An 18,245-nucleotide genomic window follows, 5' to 3' on the forward strand; every position below is an offset into this window, starting at 1 on the left:
ATACAGCACATTTAAAAAGCACTTTCTTCAAAAGAAGCAGTGCAGGCAACAAATTGCAGGTATTAGAGGCACAATGATGTAATTAGGAGCTGCAGAGGGACAATGCTAAAGCGACGCTGTAATTTGGAGCCAAAATGAGGGCTCGGAGGGAAGAGGAAGGGGGGGGTAAATTAGAAATGAGCGAAGGGCAGCGTCGCAATCAACGCGGCATGTTTTCTTAAATGATTCCGCGCGAGCGGGAGGGCGATAAGGTTAGAATTATGTAAAGGTAGCGGCAGGTCAATAACGAGGAGAGAAACTGTGGGCCGATAATCTGGTGGGAAATGAAAACAGACAAACAAACAAGGGGTGTTTTTTAATCAAGTGTGCACGCGTGTGTGATTACATTAGAGGCTAAAAAAAGAAGCGGAAATGGAGAAAACAGAAAAAAAAGAGATCACAATTGAGACTGACAGATATTTCCCATCTCATACTGTTGACGGAGTTAACTCTGACCAGACTTCAATATCCAATTTGATTAAACGTCGCGCGCGGGGGGGACGGGGAGTCATTTTTCTGTTTAACCTGCACAACTGTCGCAAGATTATAGAAATAAATGAACATTGTGCTGGTGGAGATACATTGAGATTGACGGCGCCGCTTAATAAGAAATGCAGTAAACACAGACAGGCGGTTATTAAGCCGTAGATTGGCACGGAACTGGAAGCAGCTGCAAGGAGTCCTGAGTGAAACGAGAGAGGGAAGTTGAGAGGCAAAGTTTGAGCAAAGAGCTCAACAGATTCTGGAAAAATCCTCCTGTGTTTCCCCCCCAGACAGACTTCGACTTTCTATGTCTGCTGCTCGCTCCCTTGTTGTCTTCTTATCCAAAGAGCAGAGCAGAGCGGAGTTAGGGGCCGATTCACATGGAGGTGTTCCGAAACACTTCAAAAAGGTCTCGAAAGAGCCAGGGGGGGAGAGTAAGTGGGTCTGGTGCATTTGTGCAGCAGTGTGTGCACGTAAGTGACCGACTCAATGGAAATAAACAGTTGATTCAAGCAGATATCAGGTGTTTGTCGGTAGTTTGTTTTGAAGAGGCTAAGAGCAAAAAGCTAAAAAGCATATTTATTTGAAATAAAACCACTTTTATATCTGTTGCGGAGCACAAATTCACTCCAAATCAAAATTGCTTGCACAAAGCATGTAAGAAATAAGCATCTGTGTTCAAAACCCTTCAATCTATTCGGCCTCTAACTGAAAAAAGTCTTTACTTCTGCAACTCAAAAGCTACATGTAAACAGTCAAGGACGAGAAAACCAGAGAAATAGTTGATTTTCCCGTCGTGTAAAATCAACTATAATCACAACTGAGAGACATAGATACAGATAACGATGTTTTTTTCAGTTATGTGGAATGAGTGAATCCTTAGGGGAGAAATTGAGAACATTATCCACAGTTTGAAATGTTCCCTTTGAAGGGAAAAGTGAGCAGATGGAGAACAAATCCTGACAAACATCATCACAGGTACTGTGTTTGATGTCATTCAGGAAGGCTGATTCATGTAGACAAAGCAGTTCAACCATCTCCACCATCATAAGTAAATATGAGCACGTGTGTCACATGATCAGGTTAATCTCTGCAACACTGAGCACCGAAAACAATCTCTGCTTTTCCTCCACACACGCTCTGTATAACGCAGATATTTTGGTGGAGGTTCTACTGTGTACAGGAGAAGCGTCAGAAACTAGAAATAAAATAAAACATACTACTTGACTTATGATGCCGGTTATCAAAAGGAGATCAGAGAGGGAGCAGCCAGAGTCTGAAGGACGTGGTAATGAGGCTGCAGTCGTCTGCTGCCGTGTGTTTTCTCCTCTCACTCTCCCTCACTTAAAGGCTTAAAATACCCCAAAAAAACAATACTAGAAAATGGCCCCAGAAAGAAAACGAAAGTTTTATAAGATTTTCGCTCATTTTCCAACATTGTCAGCGTCCTAAATACCTTTGTATTTTGAATTTGGTCTTGTACGATGCTACGCCGATACAGTCATTATAGACCATCTACGAACGAACGTATGAAGCTGTTAACAACGACATTTTGTGCTGATTCTCCAGCTGGGAACCAAATATTGTTCTCTCCAGAACAAAAAAAAGGAGAAATAAACAGCCCAAACATGACTCAGCTAAAATGCTGTTGCTGATTTCATTCATGCAATACAGAATCTGTGTATTTTCAAACGCAGCAGTTACATAACTTGCTTGCAGCTGCGATCTAAGGATATAAAATCGTTTGGAATTGTAAAAAAAGGAAGACAAAAAAAAAAGGGTTTCACATCTCCTCCCTGCCTCTCTCTCTCTCTCTCTCTCTCTCTCGGGCCCTTTCCCACGATGCACCACTGTTTTACTAACAAGAGAGGACAGCCAATCGAAGTGACCTGCCTTGAGCTTGCTGTTCCCCGGTCTTGTTTTCTATTTGAGAGGCAGTGCACACTCTCACAGGCCATTTAGCCGGCGCAGTAATGACACAGGCAAACACTGGCTCGATCCAAAACACCACAAATGGATTTAGTAACAGGCTCAGAGAGGAGAGGAGAGCAGAGCTGCAACAGAAACAGCCTTCCTTTGTTTTGTTTCTCTCCTTTTTTTTATAAACGTGTGAATGTGAGGTTGAATGTGCACGTTACATTCTTATTTCAACAATGTGCGCGCTGTCACCACACAAAGTGCGACAACGCTGCACATTTCAAAGGGTGCATGTGTGCGCGAGGCTGGAAACCTGAGCCCGCGTTTGATCCGTGTTGGTCTTTCAAACGAGGAGAAGGAGCCTCACACTGTCTGCGCCACGTTCTGCTGAAGGACTGCGAAGTTGCACCGCAGGAAAAGCATACGAATCAAAACGGGTGAGGAGTGAGAAGACGGGAATCATATTTTAAAGAAGACCACTGTAGCCTGAGGGTATTTATAGTTGTTTGTCGATTGGGTTTTCTTTGAAGCGCACCGTGGTGCCGGTTGCACCATCTGTTTATTTGAACAGGTGAGAGCGAATCCCCCTCGGTAGGGACATCAACACGGCGAGCGCCTGAGCAAGGGGAAAAAAAAGTCTTGGTCCATGTCCAACAGCCGCCTTTGTGATAAAAATCACAAGCTCTCCGAATCTAAACTTGCCCTTGTTGTGTTTGTCCACCGGTGAAATACGAGACATCATCCAGCTCACGGGGAGAAAATCAACAAATCCTCTCCTTTCAAAAAGCACTGACTCAACGTAGGGCCACACGGTGGAGCAGTGGTTAGCACTCTTGCCTTGCAGCGAGAAGACCCGGGTTTGAGCCCCAGGGCCTTTCTGCATTGAGTTTGCATGTTCTCCCCGTGTGTGCGTGGGTTCTCTCCGGGTTCTCCGGCTTCCTCCCACAGTCCAAAAACATGCAATGTGGGGATTAGGTGAATTGGACACTCTAAATTGACCATAGGTGTGAGAGTGAGAGTTGAATGGTTGTTTGTCGCTATGTGTGTGTGTGGCCCTGCGATGGTCTGGCGAACTGTCCAGGGTGTACCACGCCTATCGCCCGATGTAGCTGAGATTGGCACAGCACCCCCCCGCAACCCTCTGGTGGAGGATAAAGCGGTAGATGATGACTGACTGACTCAACGTGTTGATTTAAGGAAACTAACAAAGGCTGCACAGTGGTTACACTACATACTGTGTACCTCAAAAGTCCCATTTTGTTTACTTTCTTTCAAACCTGCAGATTCGTGAGGCAAAAAAACCACGAGGACTCAGACGCGGCTACAATTAAAACCCGAAAACGCGCTCGGCTTTTCAGCGTCGCGGTTGGGAAACAAACTTTTCAGCAAAGTGCTTGAAATTTACAGGCATCTGCTCAAGCCCCATTTGAACATAAAGCACTGCAGCAGCGGGCTCCCTTTATCTCCACTCAAACATCTTGCTCGCTTGCTTTTGTTGTCGCCCGCGCTGTCATTTATTCCCGGCGGGCACGAGCACACGCAGCTTCCAAACCTCCTCAGAGGGCTTTCAAAAGCAACGCCAAGTGGAATTTTGGCAAAAGGCAAAGTCTACAAAAAGGTAATTTACACAGAGTTTTCCTTTATCAAGCGTTTTACCTGTAATATCGGGCTCCTGCGGCATGAAGAACTGATAGAAGGTGGGTTCTGACAGGCCCTTGACGTTGCGCGCCGTGATTTCCACCTCATATCTCGTGTTCCACTGCAGCGGCTGCAGCATCGCGAAGTCGTTCGCCCCGGGAACCAGCTTGGTCATCCATTGTTCCTCTTTATCCTGACAGGGGGGGAAAGAGGAGCACTGATTAAAAGAAGAAAGAAAGAAAGGAAGGAAGAGAATGTAAAAGATGGTTCTTCGTACCCTTCAATAACTTGCAAATTTAATCAGCACTCTACTTTTCATTCGTCCTCAGCAGAGGAGGTGTCGGCTTAATGTGATGAGCGACGGCTTGCTTTGGTGTGTTTTTTTCAATCGGAGAATTGTGAGAGTTACTGCTTCTAGAAACAAAGTCGCAGTCGAGCTAATCCTCTGTTTTTAATCACAAAGTTCTCTGATACCATCCCTCCATCCAACCTCTCTCCTCATCTGGAGACCTAATGGAAACAAAACGGGCCGGGGAAGTGAAAGGTGGAGGCCGAGAGCTCCACCATTTCAAATGTGCTCTCCGTTTAACCCAGGGGCGTGAATGTATGTAACATCGTTGGATTGGCAGGTCGCTGCTCTGTGCGTTTGGTTCTCCGGTTCCATCCTTGTGCGCCTCCGTGATGAAGCACTCGTGTGCTCCGAATGCCAGACTAGGCCGTAAGATTACTGCAGCGTGAAGCGACCGCCTTCAAATCCTCGCCGAGACTCCCCCTGACCCTCGTCTCCAAACAATGTTTTTATCTGTGGCAGAGAATTATTTCAGCCCACTGTCCCTTTTTTACATTACATTACATTACATGTCATTTAGCAGACGCTTTTATCCAAAGCGACTTACAATAAGTGCATTTAAACATTTGGGTACAAATAAGTGCTAGAAGTAAGTAAGAGCTTCAAGTAAATCAAACTATGAAGTGCTAGTCATAAGTGCGATACATTTTTTCTTTTTTTTTTTTTTTTTTTTTTTTTTTGTCGTCGTCGTTATCGTCTTAGTCTCAGCAAGACAGAAGTTCCTGCTTGGACACATTAGCAACGGTGGAGATAGGAGATTCGGGACGAGGTGAAATCTACTTAGTCCTGTGGAGAGTTTTTGTGCCATCTCTGCTGCTCGCATGCCTTATCTTGTATACACATATATACACACACACACACGGAGAGTAAAAAAAGCCCCAAGTACTTAAATGGATGAGTGAATTCAAAGTGCATGTGTGCAATCTCATTCAAAACATGAATTGTAAGTATTGCAAGGACCGAAAAATAAGAGATTCTCAAGCAGAACATTTTCTTTTTGCCGCCAACGCGAACACTCAACTCAATCAACGGAAACCTATCAACACTCAGAGTCGCACATTCTCTACCAGCAGGAAAATGGCATTTCCTGGTAGCTATTTTGGTCCTAACAAGTATTTCCTTGATTCTATTTTGCATCAAGTGGCTGTAAAGTAAACTGAGTGTGGCTGCGGTGTCTTTTGGCTTCGGAAAAGTTCTTGCCCTCCCTTCATTTCCTTCATTTATTGCACCACCAACCATTGCATAATTATGCGTAATAGCGGTGGATTTTCCCCCGGAACATGCTTCACTTCTCCTTGACGACCTGATATTTCTCCACTGAGGTCGAGGAAAAGTGGTAAGGAGAGGGACACAGGATGGTTTACGCGCTGTCGTGAAGTGGAATAAGTTACGGCGCCTATTTTCTTTGTAATAATAATAATGAGCTTCACAAAGTCACATTTAGCAGGCTTAACTTGTGCTATTGACCTTTAGTAAAACTCTTCTTGAGAGTTACTGTATTTAGTTAGACTTTAAAGGAATACTTCACTGATTTGCATTTAGCTTTGTATTACTAGCATAAAAGTAGTATTCGAGAAATATCTTCATTCTTTATTTTGTTATGTTCCCACCAGTGACACTTGGGCCGAGGCTTGAAACCTGAACGCTAATTCCGCACTCGTAGGGCGGGAACTCATTCCCAGAATGTAAACAGTGTCAGCCATCTTTGCTAACGGCTACGCTAACAGGACCACGTCACAAAGAAGGAGAGTTTTTCAAAAATACTACCCCTATGCTAGTAACACAGAGCTAAATGCAAGTTGGTGAAGTATTCGACAAGGAACGTGACAGAATATTCTTTTCAGATTTACTCACAGTCTTGTACTTGACTATATACTCCACGATGGGCATCCCTCCGTCGTCCTGCTTGACCAGGCCCAGCCTGTAGGCCTTGCCCATTCCTCTCTGCCCGTGAACTGCTGGTGGACTCGGCTCCCCTGAGGGACACGAGGAAGGAATCTTCAGGTTGAGATGGGCAACAATTTGTGCGTGTGTGTGTGCGTGTGTGTGTGTTTTATCAAGGAGGTGAGCAGGTGGCGAAAGTGAGAAATGAAATAACGATGCAGTGCAAGTAGAGAGAAGGTTTTAGACTGGATTAAATTCATATTACAAGGCAACTCCCAGTGAATACAACTAAAGCTGGGAGCTCTTTTTATTCACAGTATTTTACTAATTGGTTCTTCTTCCTAACGTTTATCCTCAGTGTATCGTATTACTGGTGGTGACTCGTGTTTTTTTTTTTTCTTCCTTTGGCCTTGTCTGGATTTACAGCAATCCTGCCGCCCCATATTGCCGGAATAAATAAAATGCTTATCATTTACCCCCCGCACTTTATAATATTTTAATGCCGCAACTTTATGTCACAGATGTGACAGCTTCTATTCCCATAATCTGGATTCATATCGCTGAAATATGAGACGCTCGTAACTATCTGGAATATAAACATGCCACAGTTGCACAAGAAGGCAAATAGGTCTCATTTTGCCCAGGTGATGCTGCGGATTCAAAGAGATTCTGGCAGCATATTTACATTTCTATCACTTATCTTTATTTGGTTTTTACGAAACTGGGACACAGATACCCTCATGGTGGTTTGAACTGAAATACATTTCTATTACTGTTCCGTCGGTGTTTACAATACTGATTTAAAGTAAACGTGACATTTTGTTCTCAGTGTGCTCCGAACACAGTGTACTGAGGAATTAAAAGTGACGATGACGGGATTTATTTATTGCAATGAGTGTGTGAGAGTCGCACTTACGTATGGGTAAAGTCTGGAACGTCTCCGTGTGGCTGAACTCCCCCTGACCTTTCCCGTTGACCGCCGCCACTCGAACCTCATACGTCGTGTTGGGCTCCAAACCCGTCAGCACCACTGTTGCTGTGGAGAGACACAACTGAAGTAAATGGCAACAAACTGCAAGTGACCCGATTAAGATTTTGAAAGTGATGCTTGAGCAAAAGTACGAGTATCTTACCAGAAAATGACTTTGGTGGAAGTTAAAGTCACACTTTTAGAATATTACTTGAGTCAAATTCTTAAAGTACCTGACATCTACTGCAAAAAAAAGTATCAAAAGTAATTTTCTGATATAAAATGTACTAAAGTATTTAAACAAAGTGAGTTTTGAATATGACATTTGCAACAATAAACAATACAAGCATAACAGGTACAGGCGAACAACTTAAAATAACATTAAAATTAACCTTCTATCATTTTTTAAACTTTTGGAGTCTGTGGAGATTCTAGACACACTGTGTTTTAAATCAACTTGGAGACGAAATCTGCGGTTTATCTGCGTGAGCTCGCTGGCTCACCGGTTGGCCGCTCAGCTGACAGTTGAGAGCTGAAACCCCGTGTCCGGTGTATACACCAGAAACCCCGAGACAGGAGACCAGAAACCCGGAGACCAGAGCCTCGGTGTCGGACACAGCAAACAACGAGATGCTGGTGTGTTTTAAGTCCACTTGGAGCCGAAATCTGCGGCTAACAGCTGAGCGGCTAACAGCTAAAAAGTAAATGTGTAAAAGTACACATTTTATTTAGGAAATGTAGTGGAGTAAAAGTTGTCAGAAATATAAATAACGAGGTAAAGTACAGATATGTGAAAACTCTAAACTCTACTTCATTACATTACAACACTGATTATAAGAGTGCATTTTTCAGGTTTTCGACCACAGAGCGTTTAGCTTGCATCCTAAAATCTTTAAATAAATGCAGTTTAAAAGCATTATCGAGCATGACCTCATGATTAAAAGCAACATTATACTCATTATTTTACTCGTAATTCATGCTAAATCATTATCTAAACAAACCAATTATTGCATTGACCTCTACATTGTCTAATTGCCTCTTTACCCTCGGCCATGTGCACATTTCTTTTCAAAGTCAAAATATGAAAAAATAAGCAAATGAAATACTAATATTTCTACTAATGAGACAATCTTGTACTTATGCAGTCATACTGTACAATTCATTGATTAGCGAAGGCTACAGGAAACCTCATCAACATCCTGACCACGTTACAGACTCCTATTTAAATTCTAACGTCATTAGAGTCTATTTACATAACCGTAACTATTCCTCGGAGCCGGCGGAGAGCCGGCAGTGTAATGAGCTTGAGTGAAAGTTGTTGTTTTTGTCAGTCGGCACAAATTAAATACTTGAATGGTAATAGGTGCTTTTTGCACTTCTTTCGGTCCCGCGACTGAAAACAAATACGGCAATTTGTGGCCGTGCTAGGCTACTTTCCAGGCCATAAGCGGCTGTTTCACTTTGGGCAGAGGCATTCAAATGAAATGAGTCCACACGCATCTCATTATAATGAAGAGTTTCCTTGCGAACGCGGATGTCTGAGGCGGCTCATATGATTATGTAACGCCACTCGTCCGGCTTGTAATTAGTCCGACTCGTATTTCAGTCTGATTCTTGAATAATAAGGAAAGCATTTGCCCCAAATGACATTTATATTCAAGCTTTATTTTCTGGGTCTGTCGCTGATGTTCCCTCTCTGAGCTCATTGTTCTTCAGACATGTCCCTCTTGTTCTCCCTCCTTAAATGAGTCATTTTTTTAAAAAAGTTAAACCTAAAGTGCTGCTGCTCCAGCTGCTGTTTAGTATTCACCGCCTCTCTGCGTTGTTACACACACTCTGAAATGAGGGATATTAGTGATAAGACCTTCAGGTTTGTCAAACCTGCTTATCACTTAAAAACACTCGTCTTCTGGCTACTATTTACCATCCGTCCATGAAGACGGAGGGAATAAGTGAGCACTCGTTGTCTGTAGTGATACACCATAGAGCGGATGTAAGTCTGACCAGGAAGTCATTTATTAAATAGCCACCAGGGGGCTATTTAAGGGGCAAAAAGAAGTTTGTTTGAATGGAAGTCTATAGGAAAACTAACTTTTAATTCTCACTTGATTTAGAACATCAGTAAATATTTTCCTGAGGAGTTAATGATCTCAATCAGTGGTGTCAGGTTTTCTTCAAGTGTCTTCAAATCGGCGAAGTATTCCTCTTTAACTATTTAATCTGGCTGTTGAAGCAATATCTCAAACTCCTTTAAACTGCTTGACAAAATTGAACAATATTCTTGTTTTTCACTTGTGAAATTGCTGCATTCCCATTGTTCCTTCAAGTAAGCTCCTACCACTGATGGGCAGTAACCTGATTACTTTTTTCAAGTAACGAGTAAAGTAAGGGATTACAATTGAAAAAACAGTCCGTCGTGATTTGCTTTCTTTTTTATTAAAATATTGTTGAATGTGCAGACAATAGGTTTAAATGTTAAAGTCAGAGACTGTTGCATTTAATTCAAATTTTGCTTGATGCAATGTGCATAAAGTTTAAAAACTGAAACTAGAATGAAGCTGAAAGTTCTATTGCTCTATAACCTATGCAGGCTGTACATCATGTTTTAGTAACGAAGTAAAAGTAGAGTTATTTTACTATAATTACTATATAGATATAGAATAAAATAGGTAATCAGGAAAGTAACTGGATTACTTTCTCGGAGAAGGAATCAGTTACTAATTACTATTTCCAAGTAACTTGACTAACACTGGCTCTTACATTACAGTAGAAACTAACGCACGGTACTGAGGACTTTCTTCAGGTGAAAATAGACGCCACTCACTCTGAACGCTGTGCGACTTGATGTCCCTCCAGTCCTGCGAGCCCACCTCCTTGTACTGCACCAGGTAGTAGCTGATGGGAACGCCGCCGTGCGAGTCGGGCTTCATGAAGGTGACCGTCGCCAGGCGCTGGGAGACGGCCGACAGACGCACAGAGTATGGATTCGACGGCACGTCTGCGGAGACAGTGTACTGATATCAGTCCATCACGCGTGACTTTAGCACTAAATGGTTCTAGTTCTGCAGGGAAATGGATTCAATCACATGTTGAGACACTTCAACATGAGGTCAGAACGTCCTTCCCTACAGCAGCCACTGTAAGACCCAGTTTATTTCTTTGAACTCGGCATGAAAAGGCTTTACAGTTAAAGCCGCATGACAGTGCTTCACTACACCGCCTACCTTTTCCATCACTGTCACCCCTGTAATCAGACTAAAGACAGACATCATTGCAATAATAACTCTCAGCCTTGAAAGCAATTCAACAAACAGTAAGAAAATTCACTTTGATGAAAGGTTGCTCATCACTCACTCTCACATCTCCCATTTCTCCTTGTAAGTATTTGACTTTAAACCACAATTTCCTCATATTTCTACTGATTTTTATGCAGGGATTCGCTCAGACAGTGAGCAAAGGAGTAACGAGAGCTCTCAGCATTGACTCAGGCTTTCACGACAGCGTGAGTGTGCGCGCGCGCCAGTGTTTTCCCTGCATGTGCATTTTTGCAGAATTGGAAATGTCAGAATAACTTCCAAAACACATTGTTTTCTGCGAGACGACACATTAGGTCAGCCTTTTTTTTTTTTTTTTTTTTTTGCTCGCTGCTTTTCTCCTTAGCCAGAGCAATTCAATCTGCACTAAAGATAATTGGACTGCACTATTGTGTATTAGCGCGCGCTGCCGTAAATTAGGAGGTACTTCAGAAAACAGTGACGTCTCTGGTAAATCAGCTGGCACTATTTGAGATTAGGCCGGACAGGATAGGGGTTGGGCGTTGTGATGGGATTTATCTTTTCTGAGATTTGCAAATACGGCTGTTAGTGTGAGCGGAGAGGTAGAGAGTTACAGAGTCGCCGGGCAGTTTAAGCAACCGTGAGAGCAGTGTCTGCTTGTCCCTGAGTGCACACGTGCACCGTGTCTCGACTTCCAATTAAATCGCCAAATCTTATTAGCTTACAACCACGGCAGCTCTGTGCAAACTCACCTGCCTGGGCCAGAATGAACTCCTGATACCGCGCTCCGATGTTGTTCCTGGCTGTGCAGTTGTAGCGGCCAAAGTCTCTGTCAGACATTGGCGTCACCTAGAAGTGGAAAATAAATAATGATAATAATAATAATAATAAATGAAATACATGAAGCGCTTTAAATGTCCTCACATACAAACTAAACTGTTAAAACTGGTAATGTTATCACAAACACCTGTGTCCTTCCTACTGAAATTTAAATACAAATCCTTTCCTTTACTTTTTCCTCTTCCCTTTCCTTTCCTTTCCTTTCTTCCCTTCCTGCTGAAATATAACTGAAACTTAAATACAATACAATACTGTATTTTAACGTTGGCGATAACAGTGGTACTAGTTGGTATCCTATAACTTGGTTACATCACATCTCCTTTCCTTTCCTTTGACGTGAAACTAGTTGAATCACTAGTCACGGCACTAATGTGGCATCAGCTGAGACCAGAGGGTTCCGCGCTCACCTCCAGCACAGACTTGCCCTCCGCGGTGTGCACCCGTGTGGTGGCCGTCCTCTCTGCGGAGATGGTGAAGCGCTCTCTCCTCCACAGCATGGTAGCGGCAGGGTTGGACATCACGTCACAGCTGATGTTCACCGGGTTGCCCTCCCATGAATAATAGATGGTGTGATTGGTCAGGAACTTCGGTACATCTGCCGCATAAAAGGGACGAAACGGTCAGTCACGCCTACCTCGTTTAAGATAATGCAACTTTGAGCCCTCAAACCAGACCTAAAGTTCCTATTACAGTTGTTTTTTTTTCTGAGTTTGAGACAGTTAAACTCTTAAATCAAGAGTGACGCTGCTCTGTTTGATCAAAGACATTAAAAACAAGCTCTGAGGCTTAACCTAAAACTTCCTCAAAGGGAATGTTTCATGTGCAATTTAGAGGAAAGAGAAATTTCAATTTAAATGAAGTCACCTCGCAGAGGTGGGGGGGGAGGAATCTGTATTACAATCATCTACCCGAGAATAAAAATAAATGCGCACAGAAGCTCATTTGCCCCGGCAAATAGAAAGGGCAGTAATGGACGATCGAAGCGGCGAAGCTGTCGTGCAGATTTCTCTCAGCCTAGCTTCGTCGCAGAGGCATTATGGTTGTTTTATGTTCGCTTGCAGGATTCCATTAAAGAGATTGATGCCTGGCTCTGTGTCACAGCCGAGGACGTGTTATCCCCCCGCAGCCTGCAGTGACTTAGTAAATGAGTTCATTAGTTCGGTGGCAAAGGCTTGGCTTAGCCCCGCCACACACACACACACACACACACACACACACAGCCTGCGTTTTTTTTCTCTGAAGAGTGGAAGGAAAATCCAAGTTGTCAACTGCATTCAACAGTGACGACATCTTTGGTGAGATCACATGACATTTTCTTTTTCTTTATGTTGATGCCACAAAACTTTTTTCCCCCTCCCCGAGGAAAATGTCAACTTTTCAAGAGCTACATGAAAAACGGCCGTTGAAAGGAATCCATGAACCCAAAAGTCACCTCAGCCAGAGGAGGAGAAAATTGGTTTACCAAGGAAAACAAAGACACAGTATCCACCCCCCCCCCCCCTCCCCCAGCCCCACTCTCCCATCATCTCAAATAAATATGTTTGTTTGTTGTCCCTCTCTCTTTGTTGTTCCTCTAAGCTTGAAAGGTGGAGTCCCCCCCCCCACGCTATTGGGAAAAAAATGCTTTTTCCACTGGTATCTTTCAGGCAACAGAGCCGCTCTCATAATGAACCTAATCATTCCAAGTCCGAAATGGAGATCTTTGCTTCAGAGCTTCAGAGCTCATTAGGCCGGGGGGTTGGTTTGGGGTAGGGCGGCATAGCCTGCTCCAAATAATCCCAAACAAGCAGCGACTGATGAACAGGCTCATTCAGTGGGAAGTTGAGGTTACTGAAAGGTGATGCGTAGTCTCCTCTGACTAATTAACCCCTGTGCAGGCTGTGTGTGTGTGTGTGTGTTTGTGGACACGTGGGGCGAGTGAGACACTCACAATCAAGTGCAAAATGAATTACCAGACTGAAGAATGGATGAACTTTGTCTTCACACTTGCTTAGACGTTGCTTCATGTTCATATTTAACAGTGTGTTTTCCTATCATATCACATATTACCATGCGGAGAGTGGAGGAGTTAGAAGAGGTGACCAAACAGGCTCAGTAACCCACAAGACGTCACATGCACATTTCCATGTCAACATAGGAGCTAAAAGCAACCGTGCAATTCTGTTTGGTCACTTTGAAGAGACACTGAGCTGGTGTTACGTTGTGTCATATCAAGTGTGAAAAACACAACTGATACCGGAGTGAACGGTATAAAATAACACAGTTTCTTTGTTAAGCCGCAATTTTTCCCCAAATCCTGCGCCCTGTCGCGTGAGTGATTAACATAAAAGTGTCTGATGTCCCTTTTTCTAACAACAGAACTCATGATAACCATGATCAATATCATTTTTTTTAAACACTTAATAGCATTTGGTTTGATAAAACAGGCTAGAAAATTCTCCTGTGGTATAAATACACAGTGTTATATTATTGTTCATTTATATAAACAAAGTTCAGGGTTCTTTTTTGAATGGGACATTGCTCTTTAAGTTCATTCATTCATTCATACATTGTCTGGAGCCAATTCCAGCTGACATTGGGGGATTCCTGGACAGAATGAACAACCATTCGCTCTCACATTCCCACCAAAGGTCAATCTAGGGCAAGGGTGTCAAACTCAAATGACCTGGGGGCCAACGAGTGTCTAGTCTGGTCAAGAGGGGGCCGGTTTAATAAGTAAAGTCAGTAAAGATAACTAAACGTGCTTGTTTTTTAAATGGAATTATGCATATTTCACAATAAATAGAAAAAACTATTTATATATATAGATATGTATATATATATACATATCTGTATATATATTTATATATTAAGTGTTAATAATGTGATAATTACAACCAAATATGTAATTATTATATTACTATTATAAAATTATTGCTGGCAAATATATGTATTATTATTGTTTTCATTATGACAGGATACTGAGTGGTGGGCCACATGTAATCGATCTTCGGGGCCACATGTGGCCCATTGGCCGCCAGATTGACACCTCTGATCTAGGGTGTCCAATTAACCTCTGCATGCTTTTGGACTGTGGGAGGAAACTGGAGAACCCAGAAAAACATTTGATTAGACCGGTGCACAAACCTGGGTCTTTTTTCCCATTAGGCAACAGTGTTAGCCACTGTCCCGCTGTGTGACCTGCTCTGCAACTATGTTTTATCTTCTTATTTCATGGCTTCAAGCTTAGATTTCTAATGGACAGGAAGCATTAAAGACAAAAGCGTACCACATACATTGTACACATCAGTACAATCCATAATACTTACACTCAATGTCCAGGAACATGCTCTTCTGATGACCGCCGATCCTGCTCTGAGCCTCGCAGTCAAAGCGACCCAAGTCACTCAGCCTCACGCCGCTGATGGTCAACACCGACTTCCCGTGACGGCCGCGCACTTCAAAGCGTCCGTCCTGCCTCTGAAGACACAAAAGAAATACCCATGCGTGAACGTCAGAAATTGGTACTACAACGCTGTGTGAAATCCTGAAAATACACATTTTCTGAGAGCTAATGAAATTGACCTAGGGTGCCAAAACAGGAGATTAATTATAGTTGCTATTTTTAACACGGGCAGCAATTTAATTGTGACATTATTTTTTTTTAAAGGGAAGCCTGTGAGCGTGCGAATGAAGCGTGAGAAGTGATTGATTATGTTATAAGAGGGGGAACAAAGGCAAAAGTCATGATCGGGAACAGGAGTCGACTAAGTCATCTGCACAATGCACCACATGGTGGTTTTGGACAGACCGAATGACAGGCCCTTGATCCATTTGGAATCCCTCCACTCCCTGTCCCCGCCCACCAAATGTCACTCGTCACAGAGTCCGGGTTAATGCAACAACAGAAAAAAAGAAGGAAGAAAAAAGTCGATTTATTACAAGGTCATTACATCTATATGAAGACGGATGGTATCAATTTGCGGCAACGGGTCAATTACAGCAGATGAGGCTATCATTCCTGCAATCGACGTTCACTTGTAATGAGAAAAGAAAAAAAAAACAACCCCGGGTGCATCCCCCCTGTTGTGGACGCGATACATCTGTATCCTCCAGACGGTTACCTAACAGATAACCCCCCCGTCACCCTCAGCAAACCACTTTTTCAGCCGCTCTGTTAATGGACCCGAGCTTGATGCATGTGAGGGCCAATCAAGTTCTTGCGATTGGAAGAAGTTTTAGAGGTCGGGGACATAAATTTAACCCAACGTCAGTTTCCCTTGTTTCAAATAGTCATGCAGTGAAACCTTTGGAATTGAGACTTATTCAACCCTCGTAGTACAATCATCAATTAACAATCAGTCCTGAGGTTCTACCGTAATGACAAGTATACGGGAGCAAAGCTCTATTTCTCTGCTTTCCGGTAGTCATCCATACGTCGATCTTCTACTGCGGGGTCACACCCTGGACTGTTCGCCAGCGTATAGTTTGTGAATCTCGGTGTAGGAGTTAGGTTAATGAAAAGAAGGGTTAACAGAAGGGTTAATCTCAGGATTATGATGAATATGACCCAAGGCTACATCGCTGATTCATGTTTCTTCTTCGTCCTTTTTATGTATTTAAGTTTCAAACTTAAACATTTATATTTCTTTATTTCTTTCTTGAATCGGCCATAATGTTGACGGATTCTGACGCAGGTAAAAGAACCACCTGTCATACGGATCAAAAACACATGCACACACACTGTATTATTCAAGGTTTCACAAGTTAACTTTTCCCCCCACGTTGACGCCTTCTAATTAAATCAACTTAGATCAACAGCTTCAGCAGCGCTAAAAATAGAATATAATTATTTAGCTCAAGGCCTGGGAGTAAAATGTAGGATTGCACTCCAATGAGTTTGTTCCTGGTAAAGGAATTAGGCCTAAAAAGCTGAGTAAAAAAGAAAAGAGGCTGCAGCAGAGAGTCAAATTAAGCTCACAGTAAGCCCATTTAGAAAAAGGAATACCCCACAGTGCATTGTGAGTTTCTTTTTGTTTCCTTTTTGTTGTACTTACGGCCGTAATAAGCAGGATTTGTGCTTGTGTAGATTTGTGCCATCATCACTGACCTCATACATCGTGCAAATGGTAAAAGCAATTTGAAACAAAAAAAAAAGAAAGATGAACATTTGGTTCGCAGGATGGAATTTAGAATTAAGCTGTGAACAACAGAGGCTATTGGAAAGAGGTAATTACCGCTTTCCAACTTCCAAAAGCCTAAAAAAGTCTAAATGATGATGTACTGTATATAATATGTCTGGATGTGAGCATCAGAAAGCATGCACAAACAGACGGAATAATAATTTGAAGGAGCCACAGTTTTTGATATTTGGACGTGATGAAGTTGCAGTTGCACTCTCCTTGGCCTCAGTGACTCACTCACTGTCTGTCCTTGAATGGCGAAGCAAAGGCCCAGTGGTTTATGCCTGTCGTATTACTTTCAATGCGCTCGCTGCATTCAAAACAGCCAAGATCCTCTCCGCGCTCCCTGGACTCACCCAGAAAACCATGAACGTAGCAACGAATTATGGTCACGCTTCTCCTGATTGCACCTGATGACTGTCTCCACCTAAAACGATGAATTTGCACACGTTGTATGCTCCATCAGACTATTGCGTAATGGCCTCTTACTCAGTGTCTTTCTAAGGGTTCACTTGGAGATCAAAGCCCCTTTTCCACCTATGGTCCCAGCTCGGCTGCATGAAACTGCAGCGACACAAACACACACACAAACGAGTGACTAGGGACTTGTAAAGCAGTTGTTTTTCGGTGGAACTCAATCATTAGAATCAGTTAATTACATATATTTGTCTGTCTGACAGTGGCAGGGTTTTGTCGCTAGCAGTGCGGTTGCTAAACACACCAGACTCCTCTGTTAAATATTGAGATTTTAGACATTTCCCTGGTAATTGTTGGAGATTAACCCGCGTTTTTAGGATCGTTGAAGTATTTTTAACTGATCTACAGTTCGGCGTTGTTCGGCTTGACTCTTGTGTCGGACGTCTCGCTCACGCCTCTTCCTGTGACGGCACTCTGACCAATCAGGGGCCGGCAGTCTGGCGACGTCACGCATCGTATCGCCTCAGCTCGCATGGAAACACAGATAGTAAAAATAGTACCCGATACTATCGCTAATGGAGAAGGATAATATCCGTGCCGTGCCGAAGAGAGGAGCGCTAGTGGGAACACGCCCCAGGACCACTCTTGGTTCTGTCCAGCTTGCAGGAAATCCACCTCCCAATGGCTCCATATCTGGCTAATTACCAACGTGTCTTTGTTTACTTGTCACAGTTCTCACATAGAAGGACACTTGCAAGCTAAATGGCAACAGAGCCTACGAAGCCCTCTCGTCCCCGCCTCTGCTAATACTCATTATGTGTCTAAGCCTCATAAGCCTCGGCTACAACATTATTCCGTTATCCTCGTTTTCGACGCCGAGGCTTATATCGCCGCTCTTATCATACCAACGATGGTTGATGAGGTGAATCGGCTTTTTAAAACGCCTCAGTTCAAGTCTCTGTGTGTTGCCGCTGCATCCTCCGCTTGTTTACGTCATCAACTGAGGTCAATGGGACTGTATGTGTGTGTGTGTGTGTGTTGAATAGGAATGCATCAGACAGAGGACGAGGAGTATGAGAGGAAATCTTCCAGGAGGGAACTTCTGAGTCAGGAAATGACACCCCCGAACCGCCTCCCCCTCCCTCCCTATTAACTGACAGCGTCTGTGTCCAGAGACAATCTCAGTCCATAAAGCACAACGTGTTTGAAACGCAGCTCAACGGACCGAGGTGGAGCAGCCAGACGTGAACACAGCGGCGACTCGCGGACGT

The 18,245-nt window shown here is 43.3% G+C and overlaps 1 protein-coding gene across 6 annotated transcripts in view; it reads right to left on the reverse strand.

Moving 5' to 3' along the window:
- The window catches only part of LOC131446911 (neural cell adhesion molecule 2-like), a 254,209-nt gene that overhangs the window by 19,749 nt on the left and 216,215 nt on the right, over nt 1-18,245 (reverse strand). For 3 of the 6 annotated variants that reach the window (XM_058618320.1, XM_058618296.1, XM_058618306.1), the window contains exons 9-15: nt 14,704-14,854; nt 11,803-11,990; nt 11,308-11,404; nt 10,105-10,278; nt 7,227-7,346; nt 6,281-6,402; nt 4,096-4,294 (exon numbers count right to left, since the gene is read on the reverse strand). In XM_058618320.1, coding sequence (XP_058474303.1) covers nt 4,096-4,294; nt 6,281-6,402; nt 7,227-7,346; nt 10,105-10,278; nt 11,308-11,404; nt 11,803-11,990; nt 14,704-14,854 — 1,051 coding nt within the window. The remainder of the gene's footprint in view (nt 1-4,095; nt 4,295-6,280; nt 6,403-7,226; nt 7,347-10,104; nt 10,279-11,307; nt 11,405-11,802; nt 11,991-14,703; nt 14,855-18,245) is intronic. The other 3 variants (XM_058618327.1, XM_058618336.1, XM_058618313.1) reach the window with 2 other exon arrangements.

This window comes from Solea solea, chromosome 2, assembly GCF_958295425.1.
Source record: "Solea solea chromosome 2, fSolSol10.1, whole genome shotgun sequence".
Lineage (NCBI taxonomy): Eukaryota > Metazoa > Chordata > Actinopteri > Pleuronectiformes > Soleidae > Solea > Solea solea.